The sequence below is a fragment of the Abrus precatorius genome, unplaced genomic scaffold, assembly GCF_003935025.1.
Source record: "Abrus precatorius isolate BTA unplaced genomic scaffold, Abrus_2018 Scaffold2, whole genome shotgun sequence".
Classification (NCBI taxonomy): Eukaryota; Viridiplantae; Streptophyta; class Magnoliopsida; order Fabales; family Fabaceae; genus Abrus; species Abrus precatorius.
Window position 1 is genome coordinate 27,661,937 of NW_020874362.1, and position 27,271 is coordinate 27,689,207.

Genomic DNA, 27,271 nt, shown 5'->3' on the forward strand with positions numbered 1-27,271 from the left:
TGCGAGTGCTATAAATATCCACTGATTGGCACACGTTTTCCGAAATATCAAACAACATGGCATCATCACCAATCCTCTCCAAACTCTCTCTGTCTCTTGTGTTATTCTTCTTCGTGTTACTTTCACCCTCTTATGCAACTTCTCGTTTGACCCATCACCATCTCTTGTCCACAACAACTTCACCACACCAATCACGCGCAGAAAGGCTCATAAAGGGCCTTAACCTATTCCCTAAAGACCCAGTTAACATAAGGAAGGGTGATGTTGCTGCCTTTAGCCCTGGAAAGATTGTGGAGACAAAATTTTCGTTTCTTGGTGATTCTGGGCCTTCTGTTGACGACCTTGGCCACCACGCAGGTTACTATTCGCTTCCTCATTCCAACGCTGCAAGGTGAGTAAATATATTTATGTAAATATGTCCTTTTGATGTAAACATATTTTCTGTGATTTAAAAGGGTTGTTTAGTTTGTATATGATCTGCAGTAAAGAGAAATCGTGAATGACAAAAGAACTATGAGATTCATAGAGATGTGAAAATTGTAAATAGTGACAATATGAAGGATACTTTGGTTAACACTGTAAATGAATAATTCATGAATTTTATTTATTAGTTATTATTATAATTTAACTGTCATGTCATGTGATCAATTAAATTACTTTGCAATAAAAAAAATAATTATTTGAGAATTTTAATATACAGATAAGTCTCATTAATTCATTTCAAATAAGGTTAGTTACTATACTAACTTAAACAAATGCACAAAAAACTAATTTTCTTCCTAATAATGAAGGTCAACTATGGTTGCACCACTTAATTACCTTTTACGTTTACTTACCATGTTTTTTGCGCTTTTTTATTCTATCGTGATGTTTTCAAAGTGTGTACAGATCTTAAAGAATCATAAAGTTGTCCTACAAGCGAAGTCCTTATTGTCATGATGCGTCAAACGCGTAATATTATTATATCACAGTTAATATAATTTTATAAAGTTATATATATTTGTGTATGACTTTTAAACAATTATTAATTTGTTTATATATCATATCGCAACCATTATTGTTTAAAACTGGTTAATTAATTCGAGTGCAGCGTTTTTATTTTAATTAATTAATTTTATTTATTTATTTCTTTTAATCACTCACTAACATGTGACAGTGATTTGAAAATTGGCACATATATAATTTTTCTTGACTTGCAGGATGTTCTACTTTTTCTTTGAATCACGGAACAATAAGGACGATCCAGTGGTCATATGGTTGACTGGTGGACCAGGGTGTGGCAGTGAATTAGCTTTGTTTTATGAGAATGGCCCTTTTCATATCACCAATAATTTGTCTCTTGTTTGGAATGACTATGGCTGGGATCAGGTAACAATCTACTTCAATCTCTCTTCTATAGAAAGAGTGTGCTCAACCATAATGCACATTGTCATACCAAAGGCAACTTTTAACCAATAGAATTTGGTCGTTACACCAAAATTGTTTTCTTATTGGTGTTAACAAGTTGTTTTCTCATTTTGTAGGCATCAAGTATTTTGTTTGTTGACCAACCTACCGGGACAGGTTTTAGTTATTCTTCTGATGATGCTGACATTCGTCATGATGAAGAGGGTGTTAGCAATGATTTATATGATTTCTTGCAGGTAATATAAAACCTCTTTTTTCACATGACCTAGTTTTCTTGTGTATGAATGAATTAAATGTAATGAATTCTACTATAATATTACAGGAGTTTTTCAAGGCACATCCTGAGTTCGTTAAGAATGACTTTTATATTACTGGAGAATCATACGCTGGACACTATATTCCAGCTCTTGCATCACGGGTTAGCAAAGGAAACAAAGAAAACCAAGGAATTCATATAAACCTCAAGGTCTTATACTATTTCTTATATAATTTATATTCAGTTTTCTGGTTAAAGGCATATTTTAATTTTTTTAAAATATTAAAATCAGTAACATAGTGTTATTAATATGTTAAATTTTATAATATCTTATTATTTTTAATAAAATTTTATTATACATTAATTTTTTATTGTGTATCTTCGAGTACAGGCTAAAATAGTCTGAATCTGTCGAAGGTAATATAATTATGTAAGTTTTCTCTTGCTTTTATTGATTTCATTTGACCACGTATGTATCAACAGGGCTTTGCTATTGGTAATGGATTAACAAATCCTGGGATTCAGTACAAGGCATACCCAGACTATGCATTAGACAATAAATTAATTACCAAGGATGATTATGATAAAATCTCCAAGTTGATCCCGGACTGTGAGCAAGCCTCAAAAACTTGTGGTACAACCTTTTGAGTCTTTCCCTTTTTCACTCTCACAATCTCTTTTTACTCATGAGCTACTTGAAAATTTAATTAAGTTCTTCCACTTTTGATGTTAATAATTATTTGTGTTTGATTTCTCAGACACTCAAAGTGGACAAAGTTGCGCAACTGCATTAAATATTTGTGAAGAAATATTTAATGATATCTTGACCATTGCTGAAGGCATTAACGTAAGTAATCATGAAAGAAATGTTTTGAGAAAATGGTACAGTTCAATTTACTTAACCAATTTGTTGATATGAAAATTACAGTACTACGACATCAGAAAGAAATGTGTGGGAAGTTTGTGCTATGATTTCTCAAACGTGGAGAAGTTTCTAAATGAGGAGGAAGTGAAGAGTGCTTTAGGTGTGGGGGATGTGAAATATGTTTCATGCAGTAGAACAGTTTATGATGCTATGGGGGAAGATTGGATGAGAAACTTGGAAGTGGGTATTCCTGATCTTCTTGAGGATGGAATCAAATTGCTTGTATATGCAGGAGAAGAAGATCTCATATGCAATTGGCTTGGTGAGCCTAATTATTTCATTTGAAACCAAATTGCTTCTTGTGTGCTGAAAAAGGTTATGTATGTCATATTGCAATCTTGATGTGCTTCTTCTCATTTGGTAGGGAATTCAAGGTGGGTTCAAGCTATGGAATGGTCAGGCCAAAAGGCTTTTGGGGCATCTCCTACAGTGAAATTTGTGGTTGATGGAGCTGAAGCAGGCGCTTTGAATAGCTATGGACCGCTTTCTTTCCTCAAGGTTTGTGTTTATGGTTGTATCTTGAAAGTGAGAGTGACACATTGTACATTTCACTTATGTTAACTTTGTTAAATTTTTGTGATACAATAGGTATATGGTGCCGGGCACATGGTCCCAATGGATCAACCAAAAGCTGCACTTCAGATGTTAAAAAGCTGGATGGAAGGGAAACTGGGGAAAGAAGATATTGTTCCTCATAATTGATACGCTCACCTCAAAACCAGAACCAAAATACTCAGATGGATAATGATCACAATTTTTTGTGCATGATTTCATGTATAATGTTTCGATGGTGGATTTTATATATTTTTTAACCTTTCTCAAATTCTTGATCTTTGTGCTCTAGTTAAACGAATTGAGCAATGTGCACCATATTCGGATTAACTTAATGTATTAGAATATCAATCCTAGAATAAATAATTAAACATATTCAGCATTATACCAAATGATTGGTGGTGGATTCATTCCTATGACATTGTAAATTAGCAGTAGCTTTGACTCAGTCTAATTTTATTTATTTTTTTACCTTATTTATTTAGCTAATTAAGTAAATAAATTTAAAGTATTTAACAAATCAAGTTTTAAGTATTTTATTAATAACTAAATCCATTTACATCCATATTCCTAGATATGTAAAAGTGAGTTTTAACTTGTAAGCAATCCTAATTCATTGTGAGGTTTTAGGAAGCAGGTTATAAAACAAAATTAATTGTAAGCTATGTAAGTGTTTTGTTTTACTTGTCTTACTCAACTCACCATTAAAATTGGTCAACTTGTGGCGAAATGGGTTAATATATGATTTTAAAATAAATAAATAATGTTTATAGTTGTATTATTTTATTATAATTTTCTAAGGTCTTTTAATACTTTTTTTTTTTAATTTAGTAAATCAACTAAGGATCTAATCTATTAAATTAGTAATTTAAACCGAATTAGATTTTTATTTTATTTTATTACAGAGGTGAATTAAATTATATCAGACCACTGTTAAACGCAACCTGTAATCAACCGATTCAAACTATTCGAATTAATCAATTTTACAGTTTTATTTTCTCCAGTTAGTTATCTTTGACCTGAAACTTTATCCATTTTTTAGCACATGATAATTCACTTATCACTACTCCCAATTCTTATGATTTGATTAATAAATTAATTCTAATGTTCTGCATATTATATAAAAAATAAAATTATATTAATTAAAAATTATTTTGATATATACATTATTAGTCTAAATTTTTTAGATTACCATATACTAGAAAGTATTTTACTCATGCAGAGGTAATATAAATATAAACAAAACTTTAAAATTTATTACTAGATATATTAAGAAAAAGATTGATTTAATTCATAACACATTATTTTATGAGGAAAAAATAGTATATATTAAAATACACATTTAATCACCTGAAAACATTCGTTTTTTGGGAAAACATAAATATGTTTAATTAATAGATGATTATTTTAATGTTGATCAGAAAGTATCTTACTGTATTTAATGCTAAATGATAAATCTACACGAATATTGATTAAAAATTCTAGCTAGGAACTTTTTAATGAATAAATAAATAATTAAGAAAAATGTTATATATATATATATATATATATATATATTATAAATATAATTCTTCATTCATAAAATGTCAAACCATTTCCTATTTTACACACAGCTAATGCATATTATTATTAATATTAATTATAAAATTAATACAAAATAATTATATATTATAGTATTAAATAAATTAGTATCTTATATATTAAATAAATAAACATATTAATCTATATAAACGATATATAAATATTTTGGACATAAATATTTTGTTAATATAAATCTTTCTCTCTCTATATTTGATCGGTAGTATTTTTATGCCATTTTAATTATAAGTTCAAAAACAAAAATTAGTATTTTTTTATTATATTCTTTCCTTTACAAATTTTTTAATTATTTTACACATTTATCATAATATAAATTATTAATTACTGTAAATTCTAAAAATTAATTAAATTAAATAGTACATATCTTCTTAAATCATTTAATAGATATGTCAACTGATATATAATATAGTTCAGACTTAATCTATAATTTTGAGTTTAAGCTATAATAAATCTAACTACATAGAAGACACATTTGATATAGATAAAAAAATAAATCTCTTTATAAATTACTTTCACATTGATTATTACAAAATAATTTATTTTTAATATTGATAGCTAATGAATAAGATTAATAAATATAAAAAATTAGTTAATTGAAAAATGAAGGGCAAAATTGAAAATCAGATTATAATTTTTATATAAATTATAATATTAATTAATTATTTTAATCTGTATAAAGTAATCTTAAATGATTGATAAAAGAAATTAGAAAAACTATTATTATTGATTGATTCTTTAACCACTGTCTAAAAAGAATTAAATAATCTATACATCTGAAAACATATTTTTATTTATTATAATTAAAATAAAATAAATTAATAATTATTTATTACAGTAACTAAGGTTTCGGATAGTATAAATTGAAGGATTGGCGCGGTAAACACAAAATGCGAGAAACATTAGTTTAAGACCTATTTAGACTTTGAAATACTGCATGGTCATTGACTTTTTTTAAATAAAAAAAAACCAAAAATAGTATTCATTGTAAGAAAGATATCATTTATTATTCTTAGAATTTTTAAAAGCTTACATTTTTTTCAATTTCATAAAAATATTAAAATCTCTTAACCTAGACATAATCAAAGTATGTCCTCCATTATTCAACTTAAAAATTATTGGACAAAAAACAGAAAAATTATCATAATCCTAACCTATTAAAATTTAATCATAAATATATATTTATTTGTCTAATTTGGTGACAATATCATTGTATTGAAGATTTTTTATAATTATTTTATAATATAATATAATCACCATTGGAAAAAAATTATGATTCAGATTTTATAAAATAATAAGTTAGTGGATTAATCATGGTTTTTCACAAAATAATATTACAAATTAAAGGATATATACTAAAAAGTTTTAATCTTAGTATACATTAATGTCATAGTTTATTACTAATAAAAAATTATCAAACGAATAAAAAAACAGTATTATCATTAAAACATTGAATGCTTTGGAATGCAACATGGCAAGAGATGGGTAGTAATATATATTAAACTTGGAGATAAAATTTACTACCAATATTTTGACATTTATTGGCAAAAATTAAACAGCAAATATAACAGCCACTGACAATTAATCTGGCATGCCCAGGCACCAACAAAAACACAAAAGAGAAGTCAACAAAATATTTAATGATAGGAAAAAAACAATTGAATATAGTCTTCAGTTAATAAAATGAAATCAAAGTACTCTTTAATTGAAATGAGGACTCTCCCATAGTTTACGGCTTTGCATTGCGAGTGCTATAAATTCACTAAAAAAATGTAAGCATTTTTCACGAAATCAAACAACAATGGCATCATCACCAACCCTCTCTAAACTCTTTCTGTGTCTTGTGTTACTCTTCTTCGTGTCACTTTCTCCCTCTAATACAGCAACTTCTCGTTCCACCCATCACCGTCCTTTGTCTGCAACAACGTCTCCACCTCGGTCACATGCGGAAAAACTCATAAAAAGCCTTAACCTATTCCCCAAAGAGCCAGTTAACATAAGGAAGGGTGGTGACGTTGCCGCTTTTGTCCCTGGAAAGATTGTGGAGAAGAAGTTTTCGTTTCTTGGTCATTCTGGACCTTCTGTTAACGACCTTGCTCACCATGCAGGTTACTATTCGCTTCCTCACTCCAAAGCTGCAAGGTAAATAAAAATAAAAAAGTTGTTAACTTTAACCTTTTTAAATTATTCAGATTAAATAACTAATTAATTATAGTATTTTAAAAATTTTAATAAAAATTTTTTAATGCATAAATTCAAATTTAAAAGATAAAATTAACAAAAATTCACGTGTTATATATATATATATATATATATTCTTATAATTATGAATTTTCACATTTATTTAATATTTATTTATTTTTATTTAATTATAAAAAATAAAAATATTTTTTAAACTCATTAATTGTTAAATTTTTTAATATTCTTATTTATTAATTTTTTATTTTAATTTTTCACCCAATTTAATCTAAATTTGACTCAAATCGTGAATTTGGATGTGGTGAGTGAAAATCCAAAACCTTACTTAAGTAATATTGAGCCGTTTGCCACTCACACTAACTTTCGTTGATCATTTATTATAATATTACAAAATAGTCACAGTCCAAATGCCTATGGGATCCAGGCAAAAAAAGGTATGAGGGAAAAGAAGCTGAATAAATATAAGAGAAAGATAGTAAATTATCTAAACCTAACTTGACTAAATAACCGGTACAAGAAAGATTTTATTATAAAATTTACACTAATGAGATACTTACTTGTTAATTATATGATTATGTATGATAAGTTTTTATTAAAATCTATATATAATTTTTGTACTGAGTCCATAATTTATTACATGCTTTAAATCATCATAAAAATATATATTTAATACTATTTTATGATTTTAATCACACGATATTACTTAATTTAATATATTAATAATATTAAATATTATAAATTTTATTTCTTATCATGTACTACATACGTTACAAAAAGGCCAGTTATAAAAATAAATAAATTTATTTATTTAATATATGAATTATTCATTTATGACATATATATATTAAAATGCATTACCCACAGTATTCGACTTATTCTCTCTCTCTCCCCCTTAATTTTAAATCTAAATCGCTGTTATCTTTATGCATTTCACACTCCTTTCCTGATTTAAAAAAAAAAAAAAAACTTCCCTTCTATTTATGAGTAATAGCTATTATTCTAATTAAAATATCATGTGATGAGTTAATGTGTTTTGAAACAAGAACTCTTTTTCTTCTCTTCATAATGATTAACGTCAACGATGGTTGTGCTGTTTTATTCCTTTCTGTTAGTAGCTGTTTTCACTTTTTCAGTATTATTATTCGACTGTGATAAGTACAAATCTTACACTATATTTGGATGCTATATAAACAGTGGAAAAGGAAAACAATAGAGAGAAATATTTAGGGAGGGGGATCGCGGAAGAAGGGTTAATTTTTGGTTTATTATTATTTTTATTAAGTTATTAAAAAATTTAAATAATAAAAAATTTTAAAATATTATAACAAAAAATAATTTTTTATATTCATTTTTAAAAATAAATTATTAGTTAATCAATTCAAGTGCAGCACTTTTATTTACTTAATTAATCAATTTAAAATTTATGCTTTTAATTAGACGCTAATATGCATTACTGATTTGAATCGTCAATTTTTTTTTCTGTGACACGTAGGATGTTCTATTTTTTCTTTGAATCACGGAATAGCAAGGATGATCCAATGGTGACATGGTTAACTGGAGGACCAGGGTGCAGCAGTGAAATAGCCTTGTTTTACGAGAATGGCCCTTTTCATATCACCAAAAACTTGTCCCTTGTCTGGAATGATTATGGCTGGGACAAGGTAACAATCTATTCCCAATGTCTCTTTACATAAGGCACACAGTCACATCAAAGACATTGGTTAAATTAGAAAATCTTTTTGTTACACAAAAATTGTTTTCTTATTGGTATTAACATGTTATTTTCTCATTTTTAGGCATCAAATATTTTGTTTATTGACCAACCTACCGGGACAGGTTTTAGTTACTCTTCTGATGATGCTGACATTCGTCATGATGAAGTGGGTGTTAGCAATGATTTATATGACTTCTTGCAGGTAATATAAAACCTCATCTTTCGTAGCACCCAATCTTTATGTGTATATAAATATAATCAACTAAGTTTTACTATAATTGGCAGGAATTTTTCAAGGCACATCCCGAGTTTGTTAAGAATGACTTTTATATTACTGGAGAATCATACGCTGGACACTATATTCCAGCTCTTGCATCACTGGTTAACAAAAGAAACAAAGAAAAGAGCGGAATTCATATTAACCTCAAGGTCTTGCTTACACTATTTCTTATATAATTTATATTATAATTGTGAAAGGTTAATTATGTTTTGTGTCGATTCATTTGATCACATGTATAACAACAGGGCATTGCAATTGGTAATGGGTTAACAAATCCTGGAATTCAATACCCAGCATACCCAGATTTTGCTTTAGACAATAAATTAATTTCAAAGACAGAATACGATTATATCACCAGTTTGATTCCAGACTGCAAGAAAACAGTACAAACTTGCAGTGAGTTCTTTTCCCAGATCCATTTTTAATTTTTTACTAATTTATTGCACTAGTTGCAAATGATATTGTTTCAGTTTGTGATGTTATATTTGTTTGATTTGCTAGATACTAAAGGTGGAGAAAGTTGCATGACTGCATTACATACTTGTCAAGAAATATTCAATAATATCGTGACCATTGCTGAGGACATTAATGTAAGTATCATGAAAGAATAGTACTTTTTTTCCTACTCCATGTTCAAGTAATTTGTTCAATTCAGTTTACTTACATACAAGTTTTGATATGCAAATTGCAGTACTATGACATCAGAAAGAAATGTGAGGGAGAATTGTGCTATGACTTCTCAAACGCGGAGAAATTTTTAAATATGAAGAAAGTGAGGAGTGCTTTAGGTGTGGGGAAAGAGAATTTTGTTTCATGCAGTAAAACAGTTTTTCATGCTATGCTCCAAGACTGGATGAGAAACCTGGAAGTGGGTATTCCTGATCTTCTTGAGGATGGAATCAAGTTTCTTATGTATGCAGGAGAAGAAGATCTAATATGCAATTGGCTTGGTGAGCCTAATTATTTTCATTTGAAACCAAATTGCTTCTTCTGTGTTGAAAAAGGTTGTGTATATGACACATTTCATTCTTGATGTGCTTCTTCTCATTTGGTAGGGAATTCAAGGTGGGTTCATGACATGGAGTGGTCAGGCAAAAAGGCTTTTGGGGCATCTCCTCCAGTGAAATTTGTGGTTGATGGTGTAGAAGCAGGATCTTTGAATAGCCATGGACCCCTTTCTTTTCTCAAGGTTTGTGTTTTGGGATTATATTTTTGGTACTCCTTGTAGTACCTACTCCTTTGTGGTTACATTTCCTTATTTAGTAACTTCTTTATTTATAATTTTAAAAAAATTAAACAATGGGAAAACTAACTATACATAAGTAGGTATTTATTTATACATAAAGGAAAGAAGTATGTACTCTAGGATGACCAAAATATTTCCATGTTCGGGGTAGTATCTAGAGTGAGAGTGACACATTGTAAATTTCACTTATCTTAACTTTGTTAATTTTATGTGATACAATAGGTACATGGTGCTGGGCACATGGTCCCAATGGATCAACCAAAAGCTGCACTTCAGATGTTAAAAAGCTGGATGGAAGGAAAACTGGGGGAAGCAGATAATGTTCCTCATAATTGATACACTCACCTCAAAACCAAAATCGACATCTTCTTGACATATATAGTGACCATAACTTTTGGTGTACATGACTTCATTTATAATGTTTGGAGGGTGGAGTTTATATTTTTTCTGCACCTTGATCAAATTCCTGCTCTTTGTTCTCATGTTAAACGAATTGAGCAATGTGCACCATTTTTGGATTAACTTAATATGTAGTAACATATCAATCCTCGAATAAACAATCAAACATATTCAAGATGGCCTAAGTGATTGATGGGGAATTCAATCCTTGTGACATTGAAATTAGCAGTAACTTCTGGTCGAAAATTAAAACAAAACAAGCCGTTTAAATGTACTGGGGCCGTGGATAAGTCATGATTCTACCAAAAGTGAAGTCATATACAATTAAGAAATATCAAATATGGAGCTCATATTCGTCGATCGATGTGATAAATTTATAGTCTCAAGATATCTATACTATACTATAAACACTTGACTTTCAAGAAATACTATTTATTCTTTTAAGATACAGGTGGAGGAGTGGAAGCTTCGGTTTGGGTTGGGTTGGGTTGGGTTGGGGAAAGGGAATATACGCATCAAGTATGGTACAGGTTTGGGCCGGTGAGGGAGAATATAAATTGATTGCATCTTTTTCTCAACTCTTTTTTAGATCTACACAGGTTTTTTATTTTGTTTTACCCTTCAAGACCAAATAAACACTTACAATAATTGTAACCATTTTACTTCATCAAAATTTGGTCTGCCCGTATCTTAAACATTAACCCATGTAATTATCAACTACTTTCGTAGACTATAACCATCCTATGCATCATTTTTGTTTTTCTCTCTTGTACTCAATAATTAAATGCAATATTTGCACTATTATTTTTCTTATTTCTCATTAGTCATTCACAAAATAATTATGTATAATGTGAGACTATATAATATCGACCAATTATATCATGTCATATATATAATTTTTACAATTTATAAAAAAATTAACACATGATAAAATATGAGTGATTATAAATCATTCAATTATTGTCATCCATTCATAAAATTATATGAACCTCATTTATTTAAATAATTTTCTTATTTTGTTAAGTACTTACGTAGCTAATTTATGACTAACCAACTTATTGATCCAAAACCTTTATTCATTTGACATCCAGCAAATACCATACTAGAACTTACGACTATATTTTCTTTTTCATACTTTATGTTAAGCTCTTTAACAAAGTTCCCCCTTATGTATGTGCAAAATAATAATAGTCCTCCGTTGAGCTTACATCAACACACAAAAAACAGAACAACCATAAAATTGTGATTTATAATTACTTCAAAACAAAAGCATGCAATAAAGAGGAATAACAGGGCATCAAAGGTTTCTAAATACGAACAGTAGTGGAATCAAATCATTTTTGCCTTCATATCTTCTTCAAAGACAGTCTATTGTCCAATTTTTAATTCTCACTCTCCACCTATTATTTCAAAATACTCTCTTCTTTTGCTTCCTTGCATTTAGGTTCCAAACACAAACCCAAACAATGGAGGGATGAGGGAATATGTAATGCACCCATAAGACCATACTTCACTCCTTAAATTCCACCTTAAACATTTTATTTGCAAAATAGGATATTTAGGTCCCACACATATAAGGTCATTGTCAAATTGATTCTCGAAAAAACAAAAAAAGAAAAAAAATTTACCCAAATTAAATACGTCATAAATGAAAGAGGTGTTAGTGTCACCCTGTTTCTGTTAGATTTTAAAATATGAAGTTGTAAGTGGCTAACATTTTTAATTCTATTATACTTTATTATCATTGAACAATAATAATTAAATCTAAAAAAATTAACATTGATTTCATCAATGTTTCTTTTATTTTGTAATGCATAAAAAAGGATAAGAATATGGAGCAGAATAAAATATACGCATGAATTTGAACTTTTAAGTATAAACGCACACACTCATCGAACCTTGGCTGATCCGAAGTTGAAGTCGTACTTCACCTGGGTGCTGCTGTCTGCTGCCACTAGAACTGCAAATCGTATGGCTCCTGTAATCCGAGTTCAACCCTTCCTGTTTCATGGTTCACTCTGCCACCTTGTTTTTAAATTTTGTATCTTTTTTAATTTTTTATTTCTAAAATAATGTGATAAATATTTTAAATTGGCTAAATCGACTGAAAATAATGGAATTCAACTTTTAAGAATGATTTGATAACGCTAGGGTTTTGGTTAGGATAAGCGTGAATGTTGTTGTTGCCCCTTTCTAACTGTGCTCGATTTTCTGCACAGTTAATTAAGTTTTTTATTTTTCTTTTATTTTCCAGTGATTTAGCGCATGATCTTTGGTGGGAAGTAGGTCTTCTAGATTCGTCTTTCGTATTAAGGATTTTTCATAGCAGGCTGTGATCTTATGGAACCTGACAGGTATGCATTCCTTTTTAATATCTGTTCTTTTCTTTCTTTCTCTTGGAAAAAAAAATTGTATCTTTGCACCCAAATTATGATATAGTTTATTTGAACTTTGACATTAACATTAGATTGTTATTTGCGCATTAGCAAATTATTTTGTTGGTATTGCCAATACTATATGGGGTGTTGTAATTGATCATTAGTTATGATTTTATAAACCGTTTGCTTTTCTTCAACTTGTCACACAAGACTAAAAATTGCAATGGAACTGTGGATATCTTTTTTTATTTAAGGCTTTAAGAGGTGTGTCCTAGGATTTATTGATTGAAAGATTAGCTTAGTTGTTTTTTTCTCTGGATATAGACTTGATGTTTTCTCCTTTACTTGGTTGTATCTATTGTTTAGCTTTCATTAAAATGAGATGTGCAGCTTTGACTTTCTCTTGTTATGACGGGTTGCAAAATTGCCATGTGGTGGAATTTGATTGTTATGCCCTGCCTTTATCACTCTCCATCATGTTATTTAGTTGATAATTGGATTCAACCTTCTCAGCTCAATTAAGACCTCTTTTTTTCATATTTGGGAAAAACTTATATGGTGAGGTCTAGCTTTACATTGTTCATTTACTGCAGTTGAACATGCAGAACCTATAACTGTTAAGAGTTAAGACTATTGAATGGTTCTTCTTAACTATGATTTGTTATGAATTACAAATACTTATTTCATGATACTCATGATTGTTTTAACAGGTTAAATTCCCCAACCACATTTGAGATGCCGTTGGAGGTTTTGGGCCATGAGCTGCAGTTTTCCCAGGTATTGTACCATCTTTAAAATGTGTTTGGAGGGTGCTTTGAGGAGAGCATTCTTTTCTGGGATAGGCCAATTGAACTTTAGTCATGTTAGATTATTGCATCCAAAACCTACTTCCTTTTAGAAAATTCTAGGTACATTTTCTGTTAAGTGTTGAATGATATGCATCACAGTGAGGGGATAATTTGAGTTGGATAATGATAGTTCACTAATGCACTAAGGCCTTTCAATGTGCATAAGAGACTTTAACTTTCTGTTTTATCAGTAAGTATTCCCAAAATATTTGGAAAGAAAGAAGAACAGGTTAGATGTAACGAAATGCCATGGCAATATGCACTAGAAATGAATGTCCTTTGAAATCATGACTGACCAATATGGCATATGCCTACAAATCATATGTTGGCTGACTCTTCTCTTATTGCTTTGGCTTCTAGGCATTGGCTTAACTATTATTTTATTAAAGATTGACACTGATATTTTTTACGAATGCCATTTTTTCTTTCTTATATATGTTTCTAGAAAATCTGACATTTCCATCTTATTTTCAATAGGATCCCAATTCCAAGCACTTAGGGACTACAGTATGGGATGCATCACTTGTGTTTGTCAAGTTTCTGGTAAGTTGTGTGTCCTCACATGCTCTGGAATGTCCTGTTATTTTTTTTATGAATGAAAATTTTGGTTAGACCTTAACTGTATCTTTACTTAACTGCTGAATTTAACTGATTTGTTCTTTAGATTCTAAATTATTATAGCATATATGATGCATGCCTTGTAATTTTGGGGCTTACATGAATCAAAGAGATAGGGTTGAAAAATTAGATATCCTGGCAGATAAGCTTTGGACTTGAACTTATTCTTGAAACTGTGGATGAATTAAGTTTATATGGAATGCATATAAATCACCTTCATGGTCATAGAACTTTGCTTCCAGAAAGTAATGGGAACTGGGAAGAGAAAACTTACATAATTTGAATAAAAAGAAGTCATGTTCTCTCTCTTCATTGGGGATATGATCTTAAGTTTGAGAACAGATCCTTTGAGGATGAACTGGGTCATGAAATATTTTAGATATTGCATTTAGTTTCCATTACTTGGTAATATTTCTAAATTCCCATTATCTTAATTCCTTAGGATGCATCTTATATTGTTTCAGGAACGGAATTGCAGAAAGGGAAGGTTTTCCCCAGCCAAACTGAAAGGAAAACGTGTAATTGAACTAGGGGCTGGCTGTGGGGTTTCTGGTGTTGGTAAGTTTTCAAACTATCATTAAAAATTGTTTACTGAATCAATTCCATTTTTCTATATGCGACCAATGGTTGAAATTGGTCTTGCTTTGCCCTACTTTCAGTACTTTGGTAGGGGGTGATACCTAGTCTGATATGCACTTGATTTGCAGGCATGGCTTTGCTGGGGTGTGATGTTGTAGTGACAGACCAAAAGGAGGTTTTGCCATTGTTACAGAGAAACGTTGAGCGTAATATTTCGAGGATCATGCAAAAGAATCCTGGTTTGATTTTGAACTTTGAATCATCCTTATTGCCATATGGATGTGATATTTATTTATTTGAAATTCAATCTATCAAGTATAATTTTTAATTTGGTTATTGTATGTTGGTGATTCTGTCTGTGGATCTGAATGATAGTGATATCTAACTTGGAAATCAATTGTTTTTAGAGTCATTTGGTTCAATCCAGGTTTCTGAGCTTCAGTGGGGAGATGAGAGTCACATTAAGGCTGTTGGTCCTCCATTTGACTACATTATTGGCACTGATGTTGTAAGTGTTGAACAGGCCTCTCTGCAAACAATGCAGAGCAAATATCAATTAACTTGTTGATAAATTGTCATTTAAATGTCATTTTACTGTATTTCTTTGAAGGTTTATGTAGAGCATCTATTGGAGCCTCTGTTGCAGACAGTACTTGCTTTATCTGGACCTAGGACTACAATTATGGTGTGTTACCCAACTTTTCTATTAATTTATGCTCTTATTTCTTATAGTAAAGTTGGAGAATCACGTAATTTTTATTTTATTTTGAATAACACATGAAGTTGGGCTACGAGATCCGTTCCACTTGTGTCCATGAGAAGATGCTTGAAATGTGGAAAAGAAACTTTGATATTAAGACTGTCCCAAAATCCAAGGTATGCTATATATTCTTATGCATGATCATGACTATCACTACATGCATGTCTTGGATTAGCAATATTATTTTCAGTTATGTTAACAAATAGGTGAATTTGGAGAACTTCCCTTTGTGCAGATGGATGAAACATTTCAACATCCAAGTATTCAACTCTTCATTATGGGATTCAAAAATTCAGCAGAGTGCACAGAGAGCTCAGGTCAGACAAGTGTTGAAAAGGTTGATGTTGAAACTGGTGTGGAGGATAAAAACAATGAGGAAAATGTTATGGTAGAAGGGTCTGGTCTCGTTGAGGAAAATGTTGAGGATCAAAGTAAGAAAACCCCTCAAAATGCAAAGCTTAGTGAATGGGAAGCCAGAAGATATGGCTCAATTGCAGCAAGGATTTTGCGAGATGTAAAAATATCCGGATTTTGAGGGTTAGTCCGATTCTATGGGACATTTATTGCCATAGTAAATATAGTATATCATAACGGTCATATTCATATGCATAGGCTTCAAGTATTAGTGTATCAGTACTCATAAATTATTTGTTTTGGTTAGCTTTGAGATTTTGAAACTAGACCACTCCCCCCCCCCCCCCCCCCCCCACACCACCCCTCCTCTTTCCCTTTTTTAAAAAAACAAAAGATGTTTCCAAGCATACACTTTCACCTTTACATCCACTTTTTGTTATGACTAGATGGACTCCAATCTTGCCATTAATGTATGTGTGCAAATGACCAGGTAGTGACCTTAATGGCTATATTTTTGGACAAAAAATAAAATAGAGAAAGAAATAGAAAAAAAATATAAATAAGAGGGTAATGAATAAAATGAAAAAAAATTGAAAAATATAAATAAGAGGGTAATAAATAAAATGAAAAATATTTTATGTTTAAATTGTCCATTGTTAATAATTAAAAACACATAATTTGTAAAATATTTAAGAAATTAATATAAATAAAACTTAAATATCTAGAACTGAAATCATATTATATTTGTCAAACTAGCGAGTAAAAAAAATAAACATTTTACAGAGATTAATTTTTAATAATTCACTTTTTTAAAGATAACAAAAAAAGGATTTAAATCAGTTGTTTCCTTTTTTGTTGTAATCAGCTATTAAAGTAATATGTAGAGTATGGCTTCCTATTTGGGTCAGGGGTTTGTAATAGCCCCAGCTCCTTTAAAAGGGGCTCAACAAAGCCCGTACCCTACACTCTCTATGGGTTCACATGAGAATGTTGTCAAGAAAAAGAAAAAAAAAAAGAGTGAGCTTTAAAAATACTTAATTATAATAAAACAAAAAATTAAAATAAATTAAATCTCTCTTAATATTATATTATGTACATTAACTTTTAGATAATTTAAACGAGTGAGCTTTTAAAAAGGTAAAATGCATAAATTAATTTTAATAATAAAAGAAGTTTTTTTTTTCCTCTTCTAGATATCTATTAATATATTTATCCAAACTGAACTTGATTTTTTTATTATAAAATAAAAAAAATTGAGATATAACTTAATCAGTTAATTTTAACAGGAGTGAATCAATTTTTGGATCTATACAAAATAGTGCTGTTGGTGGAAACCTCAAATGCAATTTTGCTTTGACTACTGTCTGATTAAGCTCATTAATAATTTAAATTAATTTTATTCAACTTTAAACTAAACATACTCATGTGATACACAAACAGGAAAGTATTGGCCTTCCCAACTTTGGTTTTGCGCCATCTTCTGCTACTTTTAGTTTGCTAGGAGCTATTATTCTTGTTTTTCTCTCTGCAGCACCCAAAAAAATAAAACAATAATTACTGTTTCTAAAACTAAACTTCATGTGCGTTAATCCATTCAATTGGGCGTTATAATTTACAAAACCCAAAGCCTGGCATGTATAGTGAATTTGAATTAATTTAAAATTAAAATAAAAAACAAAATAATGTTCCAAAATCTAAAATAAAATAATTTTAATAACTTTTAAAACAGAAATATTACTCAAAACACACTCAAATAATTATCTTTGAAATATCATTTTGTTAAACTCAATAAATTGTAAAAAGAATAAAGAGTCAGACTTTGGCCATTATTGGTTCTTCTGACATAAAATATCATGAATTGCAGTGAATTTCATGAAGGGAGGGTCATGTCACAAAGATTAACGTGAGAGAGCAGACAACATATATAAGCGGTAACTTATGAATCAAGGCAAAGGACCATGAAATTGCTGTCAATTGTGTCAACAGAACCAAATCATTACCCTTTGCTTTGACTCCTGTGTGTGTTTGTTAGCGAGGCCTTGTCATTTTTATACCCCTCAATTCGCTACCTAGTTCCAAATATTTCAAAGTAGCGAACCAATCTTCACCAACCTCATCAAACTAATGGAAATTTCTAATCCACTAGTAAATATAGTTTCATTGTTTAATCTGTCACAAATTACGTACCTAGCAAGTGAAACAAAACAAGGGTCAATGTGATGGAGCTGGAAATTAAAGCCTAGCAGTTTTCAATTTGTTATCTGCTTGAAGTGACTCATTGAAGATTCTTGGTTACTGTTATCGGAGCGTGCATGCACGTGCGGCTCAGTCTGAGCCTTCAGCCACCCCCACTGAATATTTCAAACCTTGTAAATATTAATTATTGGGACAAAAATTATACATATATTAGTGGTAAATTATGAACCTCTAACTCTATAGGCTCTATATAGCACAAGTTTTTAATTTAGGACCATGTGATTATAATTAATCATCAAAGTGCTCAATATAAAACCATGGCTAAGCTGTGTAATTAACGACGTAGATAGATGCTACAGTTATTTTGAAAGTGTTGTATTGGTTAATGTTATTTTTATTGCAGCTTGTTTTTCATGGAGACTATTCAAACAAAGGTGTGTATATTTTGAAAAAAAAGGATTAATATTAGAACTTTCCGTCATTATAATATACACGCATCTCTACTTAGTGTTATATACGAATACGACCATCTTTTGATTCTCCCTTGCTTCAGACATGAACGCAATTTTCATTTGTGTCGGCAATTTTGACTATAAGTTCGTGTATCTGAGCGCAGGCAGGGAAGAGACTTCCAGACACTACATATATAGAAGATATATAGAAAGATAATATTCTCTTGTCAAATCATATCATAATCATATATACCAACCAAACTTGGTGAACTAAAACCTTGCCTAATTCCATGCCTCTTTCTATAATTTCGCTTAAACATTTATCCTACTGAGTTCAACCCATAATGATCATATGATACGTGTTACCTCTTTATTCTTGTTCGTTATTATGATCTATAATTTAAGCATGTGTGTTATATGTTGTATATGTTAAAGATGTGTTATGATAGTCATAGATTATATTGAATATCTACACACGTTCAATAACAATAAAGTGTTTTTATAAAAAAAAATTAATATAAAAATCAATAATTTTTTATAAGTTAAAATTAATTTATTTTCTCAAATTTTAAAGAAGTTGAATAAAAAATCCCTAAAAAATATATAAATTACTTTTATTTGATTTATTACTTAAATTTTTTATTTTTACAAGGTTATTGAATCCCTGTTTTACCTCAATAAAGAAAAATTCTACACGTTTGACATTTTACATGATTATAACTTCTTATTTTATTTTCTTTTTATATATAATATAATATTATATAGATCAGCACCAACTAGAAGGGGATTTTAAAATTGGGCCACGGGTTACAAGTGCAAACAAAAGGGTATAGAAATAACAAGGCTACGCTGCTTAACTTCATTATCATTTTAGTAAATTTAATAAATGACTGAATATCAATATTACACTGATGCAAGTCGATCATCACAGCCTACACAAATTTTCCAGTTTACTTTGCCAACCGTTGAAAAAAGGGGAAAGTTCATTTGCTGTTTCAGAGTCAATTATGCAGGACTATGACACCTGTCCTCTTAATTTGATTATGAATGTGATGAATGATTAATTACTTTTTGGATTAAAAAAATTCATATGTTTGTCCATACGTTGAATCGTGAGATGTGGTCCATTATTTGAAGTTCACGGGGATAGGGAAAAAGACAAAGGAAAGAGATTTTGCTTGACAGGAACAGTTGGAGGAAATATGAACAAAATAATCCCCGTCTTTTCTTTTGATGTCAAATTATGGTTCTTACGTATTAAATTTTTGTTAATGTGGAAATGGATATAGGGTCCATCCGAGCATGCTTGTTCGTGTCTACACCAATTAATGGGTGTATATATGATTCATTTTTCATTTTAATTGTTAGACGTATTTATGGACATGAGAGAACATTAAAAAACAGAAGTTCATAACTGAACATAAAATTATTGGTAATTTGATAATAACATTATTTCAGTTTCTGACCATTCATTGGCACAATTAAAACACATGCTCTTGGGCCAATTTTTAATATTTAAAGCTAGATATTAAAAATTTTAGAATTCAGTCAACTCAGCTTCTTTTCAGCATCGTGATATGCATCCAATGAAATGGAAACATAACCTGGTTTGATGCTACCGTATTTAATTTCAAGACCTAGAGATATATGTGTATATTACAAAATATTTATACCCTACTCTTGCCCCATATCCTGTCACCATATTATGCCGCTGCTTTTGAACTGGTAATTGTCACAACTTTGTACAGCATCAGATTATATCATATATACGACCACTGAAATATTTTGGGTACAGAAGCAAGAGATTTAATCCAGTTCATACATAGCCCCTAAACCTCATAGACATGCCTTTTATGTTATCCTGAATAAATCTAGCTATTCAGTTTGAAAGCAAGAAATTTTGAGTATATTATCCGAGCAACAGTAATTAAATAAAAGATGCAATTAAAATTTTAAAAAAAAGGAAAGAAAAGAAAAGATTTGGTGGGTGGAAGCAGATGGATTGACTTTATGCAGGTTGATTATGAATTTTTTATTCAGGATGATTATATTTAGACATGAAGTTTTATTTAATTTCTTGATATTAAATAATGATTGTCTTATAATTATTAGGAGTCAACGATTATTGTTACTGTGAAGAAGCACTATATAAAGTGATAAATATAGCTAGAAATGAGAACAAAATGCAGGCATTATATGTAGATAAGTTAGCTAATTACCAACTTTAGAGCAGGCATATATCTTCCTAGATCCCTGCCTGCCAACTGAGATTATGATTTTGCTTTAATTCATTTAAATAAGTTTTCTTTATGGCAGCCACCACGACACTTTCCTCGTCTACATTCAATGATTTAGGTAAAATCAATTGACAAAAAGCAGCCATGCAACCCAACAAAAATGTTCTTTAAAAAATTAGTGTATCTCCATTACTTTTAGACAATCTTCTTCCTTTTTTTAAAAATTTTTAACTTCCAACCGACATTGTTAACATTGATAAAGTAAAGAAAATACTAATCGGTACGAATTTATTAATTGTACAAAAATTATTACCTACGAAGAGAACGGGAAATGAATTTCGTTAAAAGGCTTTGTTTTATTTTGTTCTTTTTTCTATGCTGATTTATTTGTTCCTCAGTTTATCCAACTATTTGTAGGCACATGATCAATCAGCTGCAAATTCAAGCGAAAATTTTTCGCACTGTAGTATACAAACACATATCTTTACATGCATCCAGCATATTTATTATTTAGGTGATACATGATCTTATCAATTTCCAATATTCCATGATAATCAAGGACATGCAGAAAACTCCATGGCCGCTATAACTGTTACAATACGTTAGCAATGACACAATTGAGTTCATTAATTACATAAATTAAACAATAGTTCCACTGCAACAGTATTTATTTGATATGAAAATCAAAGATCGTGACTTGTCAACCTTCGAGGGTATAAATGATGAATTATCGCTTAGAAAGATTAAAAAAGAAAGACACTACCATACTGATTCCTCGTAATCCTTTCCAAATAATGTGGGAAGAGACCTTTTATCTCTGTTAAAACAGATCAATTTCATAAAAATTGCCACTTCCTTGATAATATGTTGTATTTAAAGGCTATATTATTTGTAAAACATATTATTATTATTATTATTATTATTATTATTACATTTTTATTTTCATGCGTGTCTTTAAAAATGGAAAAATGATAAAATAATTCGTTAAAAATCAGAATGAAAAAAACCATAGTATATTCATGGAACTGATTCACTTAACCTTTTCCAATGACGTGAGGGGGACTTCTGTTTTTATTGATACAAAAATCGTTTTGGTTAATGACAGTATCTAATAATATTTTCTATTTAGAGATATATTTTTTAAGAGTATTATAGATATATTATCTGTGCACCATGTACGTTATTATTTGTTAACGTGGAAAGTAATTATTATTTTTATTAATTACTTAAATACTGAAAATTTCACTTTGAAAATATTAAATACAAATATTGTTATTTAATCATTTTCATTCTTAATTACTAAATTATATGCTTTAATAAAACAGTTAACAAAATTTCTTCTTTACATATCTTTAGACGCACTCTTTAGCAATAACTTATAATTAAGCTTAACTAAAATTTTAATCTCTCAAAATTTCACTATATATATATATATAATTTATATTTATATTTATATATAATAATTCTTAATTCATAAAAAAATAATTTTTTCTCATTAAATTCATTTAAATATCATTTTTTTATTTGATTTTCTAAAATGGTCCTATTTAGTCTTCTAATTTTTTAGGACCAAATGAAAAAATTATGATAATTATAAGAACTAAAACAAAATAATTTATGATATTTAGACTATATCGTAGATAAAAATGTACTATCATGTAAATAAAAATGTTTTAAGATAGAATTATTTTAAAATTTTAAAACACAGCTTATATGCGTTGATCACTACATAGTAGTGAGTGTAGGCTCATGAATATGAGGCAAATCTCATAATCTACGAAATCGAAGTAGGGTCTTTCCTGAGTGTCCTTAGGTCTCTATTCCTGTGTCGCCAAGCACCGCGAGGCACTCTAGGAATGTTACAATGTGGCAGAACAAATATCTGAGAATTGTTTTGCCTAATTTTCACAATAAATTGCTGGTGACAATGGCTAGCTATGTATGAATATGACCTGTACAAGCTACCATTGTGTTGATTAGTCAATCCCAAACTCCTTATCAAATTAATCCAATGCCAAAGAATCTGATCCATTGGGCCCCTTCAAATGTGAAACGTTATGATCATACTCGTGCATGACATTTATCACCAATCATGCAAGAGTACATCATGTTAGAAGCTCAACAGTTACCACTGCATGAAAGAGTGTAATAGCAGAAACAATAACTATTTATTGTTTAGAAAATAAATTAGTAGTATCAAATCATTTAATTTAGTAAATTAGACGTCTATAAAATACTATTTGAACATAATAAACTTTTGAATCACGAAATTCCAATAAATACAGGCATTGCCGTGCTGAATTCCATTTTTTTTTTCTTTTCCAATTTCATAGGGAGAAGTTTTGCCATATACACAATGCAGCGGTTGCGCATACTACTAAACCAATCAATAATAAACTCTGTTGTCACACAAATCTTTGTATTTTAAATATTTATTGTTCACTGGCTTTATACACCAAGTGATGTACAGTATATATTAATGAAGAATGGGAATTATATTTATAAATTATTTTATTACTTGGGAATTTTCTAGTTTTCATAAAATTTTAGAATTTTATTTTATTTACCAAATTTTTTACTATTTTTAAGAATTTTATTTGCAATATGTCAGGTGTAATTGAAAAATATTATCAGTTGAAAATTTTATTTAATCTAATATTTTATTTTGATTTCATATTTTAAAATGATAAATTAACATTGTATTATGATTTTACATTTAATTTAATCTATTTATAAATTTTATTATGTGTGGAATTACCCCTTTAAATTATATTTAAACCTTTTCTACTCAAATGGTATAAGAAATTAATATATCCTAGTTATAAAATACTCCGCCTTAGATAATTATTGGAAGGTTTCTAATACAGATGAATCTATTTAATATTACATTAGAAGTGTAGAGTAGAAGATGCTGATAAGATGCATAGCAAGAAAGTCATATATACAATTTTTGAGTTATATATAAAGAAATTCTCATTGAGAAAGTTAGCTCCACCGTAATATAAATAGTCATGATTTAAATTATTATAATTTTCAATGTGAACTTAATTTAAGTTTTAAAGGACGTACTTATCTAAAATATCTCAAAATCATTAACGTGTGACTTTGTTATTTTAATATTCTTCTTCAAATGTAATTAATTTTGACCTAATTGTAACTTGTATTTTTTTTTTAAGTCTAAACTTTTGCCTCGTGTTTTTTTTTTTTATTGTTTAGAGCTTGTGGTCTTTTATTTTGAATTTTTTTGCCATAGGTTTTTTTTGTTTGATTTTTTAAAAAAATAATAATGAAAATTTTTAATTTTATTTAAACTTTGATACTATATTAAAATTGTAGTTTATATACTCAGTAGAAGAAAGAGAGGAAGTGATTCAACTTAAACTAAAAACTTAAGTGACTTATATATCTAAAATTGCTTTCAACAAATTAAATTAAGACTCAATTTATTCATATATCCTTTTGATATGTTTGTTAATCTATTAATATAAGACTTTATTAACATAACACAAGTAAGACTAATTCTGTAAAAAATATTTGTAATTTTAAAAAATAATACATAATTTATTTTAGTGTATATTTCTTCGCATTCAATAGGTCACAAACGCATACAGGCATTATAACACTAGAATTTCACTCAACATTGCTCTTTTGGTATACATAAATCTTAAAATCAAACTCAAAATTATATCCTTTTAAAAGATCTCTTTCTATTCTAACCAGCTCACGCTGATACAATACTGCACAGTTAAAACCATTAATTTTAAGAAAATCTGGTGTGCCCTTATCCAACGCATCTTCCAGTCAGATAAGGATTTAGTGAACAAGATTTAATATTTTAAGTAATTGTTTTCAATTTGTTTGCATGTCTTTACCTAAAATACACCTGGCTTTTTACTTTTTGCAAAGTGTCAATGCATAATGTGCATTCATTACCAAATAATAATAACAATAATTAAATAAAAAAGTAAGCAGAAGAAAACTAGGCCAATCGTCACTTTGGTCCTAGTGTTTGGAAAGTGTCACAATTCTGGTAGCTGTACCCATCAATTCGTAGTCCTGTTGTGTTGTCTTTCTTTCTGTATTTCAAACATTGGATGCTTTCTCTTTGAGAAGGGGAAGAAGAGAATGAGTGAGATTTCATATGGCTTGGCCAGGTCTTCAACGTGGAAGATTAGAAACCTCTCTCTGACCCTGAGTACCCTTCTTATATATTAATTATTAATTAATTACTAACAGTGCGTGGAAATTTGAATCAAATCGTATGTATATAATGTTCTGCCCTTGCTTTCATTTGACTTGTGTACATCTCTCTCTCTCTGTGAAATCATAAAATAATAATATATTTAACTGTCCAAAACCAAGGTCTCTTATTTATAAGGCACAAGCACTACCCACCAAAATTTCACTTAGATAAGAAAGTGAGTGTTTGAATCCTCAAAGAAAGATTGAGATTGCTTGAAACACGGAGAGAAAGAGATGGGAAGAGCTCCTTGTTGTGACAAAGCAAGTGTTAAGAAAGGGCCATGGTCGCCAGAAGAAGACTCAAAGCTGAAGGAGTACATAGACAAGCATGGAACTGGAGGGAATTGGATTGCTCTTCCTCAAAAAGCTGGTTAGCTCAAACTGTGATTTTATGAGAAATGCTTCAATTTGCGAAGCTGAAATTGAACCTTGTGTATTTTTTAAATTAAATCTCATATGCGTACACTCTCTCTTTGTAATAAGATTTAATTTGATTCTGGATATATGCATGTTCAGGTCTCAAGAGATGTGGGAAAAGTTGCAGATTGAGATGGCTCAACTATCTCAGGCCCAACATTAAGCATGGAGATTTCTCTGATGAGGAAGACAGAATAATTTGCAGCCTCTATGTTAATATTGGAAGCAGGTATACTGGTACTCGCTACCACTATAGTGCTGGTTATAGATTTTTTTTCGCATTTTCTACCCAACCTAATCTGAAATTAAAGACTTAAATCCATAATGTTTATATGGTATCTTTTCTCCTTTCTTTTTTTCTCCCTTTAATCACCATCAACTACATGCTCTAATGAAACACTATAAAGTCTCCATCGAGGCATATGTCTAAAAGAGGTAAAATAAAAAAGAAAGGAGAGAAACAAAGGGAAATACCTAGTTTTTATTTTCTTTTCTTTTTCTCCTTTTAAGAACCTTGATTGTCGTTTAGAATCTACCTACACAAAGATAGCATTTCCACATGCATGCCAAGTTTAGATCCAAAACACCAGCATCCACTACTTTTAAATTAAGAGATTGAGAGAGTAACTTCATGGGTGGAAAACTTAACTATCTTACTTATTCATATTTATGAACAGGTGGTCAATTATAGCTGCTCAGTTGCCAGGCAGGACTGACAATGATATCAAGAATTATTGGAACACTAAGTTAAAGAAAAAGCTCATGGGTTTGCTTCCTCTATCTCATCACAGTAAACAACCTCAATTTCCATCTTCTTCCCTTCAAAACCCCCCACTCTCTCCTTCTCACCAACTCTATGGAGATTACTGCCCAATAACAACCTCATCTTTCTCATGTATTGAACCCCTTTCACTCCCTTCAAGTAACTATGCTAGCACAAGCTGCACAACCACCTCGGGTTCTCTCCCCTTTTACCAAAACCAAGAGTCCATGGTTAGTATTAGTCCCATGCAATGTTACTACCCTATTAGAGACAACATGCTCATGTTTGGAAGTGAAGGAAGTTGCAGTTCCTCTGATGGTAGCTGCACTCAAGGAAGAGAAATCAAGCAAGAAGAAATGGGTTATCAGAGCTATAATGACAATAACTTTATGCTTAGTTACAATAGCATTAATGATGGCGGTGAAAATGTTAACCAATATGGAGAAAAGTTGGGTGTTGGAGGGTGCTTTGACCACAATTTAACACCGTTGGATTGTGATCTGGAGGATATCAAGCAATTGATTAGTAGTAGCAGCTTTAATAATCTTGATGAAAACAAGACAAGGGAGAAGGGCATGTACTACTACTACTACTGACTGCAACTGATGGCTAACTACATGTAGAGGATATGATGAGGGAAAAGATTCATAAAGTTTGAAGACTTTGATGAGATATCTGGGGTTCTGTGTTCTTTGATGAAATGAAACACTTCTTGTTTTGACAGTACATGGTAAAGTTTCTTCATATTTTGTGCATATCTTCTTGGAAGTGGTGACGATGACGACCATGATGTTAGATCTTTGTAAGCATGATATCCTCTCCGTGCAAATGCAACCTCCAATGGGAAAGTAAT

The 27,271-nt window shown here is 30.0% G+C and overlaps 3 protein-coding genes across 8 annotated transcripts; all 3 read left to right on the plus strand.

The window, feature by feature from the left end:
- On the plus strand, positions 1-10,533 carry LOC113857778 (serine carboxypeptidase-like). Of its 3 annotated transcripts, none has more exons than XM_027489967.1 (9): positions 1-391; positions 1,200-1,368; positions 1,524-1,643; positions 1,730-1,873; positions 2,147-2,297; positions 2,422-2,510; positions 2,592-2,850; positions 2,953-3,086; positions 10,398-10,514. In XM_027489967.1, the coding sequence occupies exons 1-9, from the start codon at positions 57-59 to the stop codon at positions 10,509-10,511; spliced, it is 1,515 nt and encodes a 504-aa protein (XP_027345768.1). In that variant the 5' UTR covers positions 1-56; the 3' UTR covers positions 10,512-10,514. The 3 variants fall into 3 exon arrangements, with proteins under 3 accessions (XP_027345768.1, XP_027345767.1, XP_027345769.1); XM_027489966.1 differs by lacking the exon at positions 10,398-10,514 and adding an exon at positions 3,177-3,583; XM_027489968.1 differs by lacking the exons at positions 1-391; positions 1,200-1,368; positions 1,524-1,643; ... (3 more) ...; positions 2,592-2,850; positions 2,953-3,086 and adding exons at positions 6,538-6,878; positions 8,428-8,596; positions 8,732-8,851; ... (3 more) ...; positions 9,621-9,879; positions 9,985-10,118 and having other exon boundaries at positions 10,398-10,533.
- A 1,868-nt stretch (positions 10,534-12,401) lies between these two features.
- LOC113858764 (protein N-lysine methyltransferase METTL21A) lies at positions 12,402-16,516 on the plus strand. 4 transcript variants are annotated; one of them, XM_027491512.1, is made up of 10 exons: positions 12,402-12,543; positions 12,829-12,928; positions 13,663-13,729; positions 14,278-14,343; positions 14,883-14,976; positions 15,126-15,236; positions 15,405-15,505; positions 15,608-15,682; positions 15,781-15,873; positions 15,993-16,330. In XM_027491512.1, the coding sequence occupies exons 2-10, from the start codon at positions 12,915-12,917 to the stop codon at positions 16,290-16,292; spliced, it is 921 nt and encodes a 306-aa protein (XP_027347313.1). In that variant the 5' UTR covers positions 12,402-12,543; positions 12,829-12,914; the 3' UTR covers positions 16,293-16,330. The 4 variants fall into 4 exon arrangements, with proteins under 4 accessions (XP_027347313.1, XP_027347316.1, XP_027347315.1 ...); XM_027491515.1 differs by having other exon boundaries at positions 15,618-15,682; positions 15,993-16,264; XM_027491514.1 differs by having other exon boundaries at positions 12,481-12,554.
- Positions 16,517-25,472: 8,956 nt separating this feature from the next.
- LOC113859245 (transcription factor RAX2-like) lies at positions 25,473-27,014 on the plus strand. The gene is made up of 3 exons (XM_027492055.1): positions 25,473-25,608; positions 25,755-25,884; positions 26,333-27,014. Exons 1-3 carry the CDS (start codon positions 25,473-25,475, stop codon positions 27,012-27,014), a joined length of 948 nt encoding a protein of 315 aa, XP_027347856.1.
- Positions 27,015-27,271: the final 257 nt, after the last annotated feature.

Coding starts and splice junctions, on each gene's coding strand:
- LOC113858764 (XM_027491512.1), top strand. Junction 13,730..14,277: donor ATGAGCTGCAGTTTTCCCAG/GTATTGTACCAT, acceptor TATTTTCAATAG/GATCCCAATTCCAAGCACTT. Junction 15,506..15,607: donor ACATTATTGGCACTGATGTT/GTAAGTGTTGAA, acceptor ATTTCTTTGAAG/GTTTATGTAGAGCATCTATT.
- LOC113857778 (XM_027489968.1), top strand. CDS start 6,538: ATGGCATCATCACCAACCCTCTCTAAACTCTTTCTGTGTCTTGTGTTA. Junction 9,079..9,174: donor GAATTCATATTAACCTCAAG/GTCTTGCTTACA, acceptor GTATAACAACAG/GGCATTGCAATTGGTAATGG. Junction 9,326..9,430: donor GAAAACAGTACAAACTTGCA/GTGAGTTCTTTT, acceptor TTGATTTGCTAG/ATACTAAAGGTGGAGAAAGT.
- LOC113859245 (XM_027492055.1), top strand. CDS start 25,473: ATGGGAAGAGCTCCTTGTTGTGACAAAGCAAGTGTTAAGAAAGGGCCA. Junction 25,609..25,754: donor TGCTCTTCCTCAAAAAGCTG/GTTAGCTCAAAC, acceptor ATGCATGTTCAG/GTCTCAAGAGATGTGGGAAA. Junction 25,885..26,332: donor TATGTTAATATTGGAAGCAG/GTATACTGGTAC, acceptor ATTTATGAACAG/GTGGTCAATTATAGCTGCTC.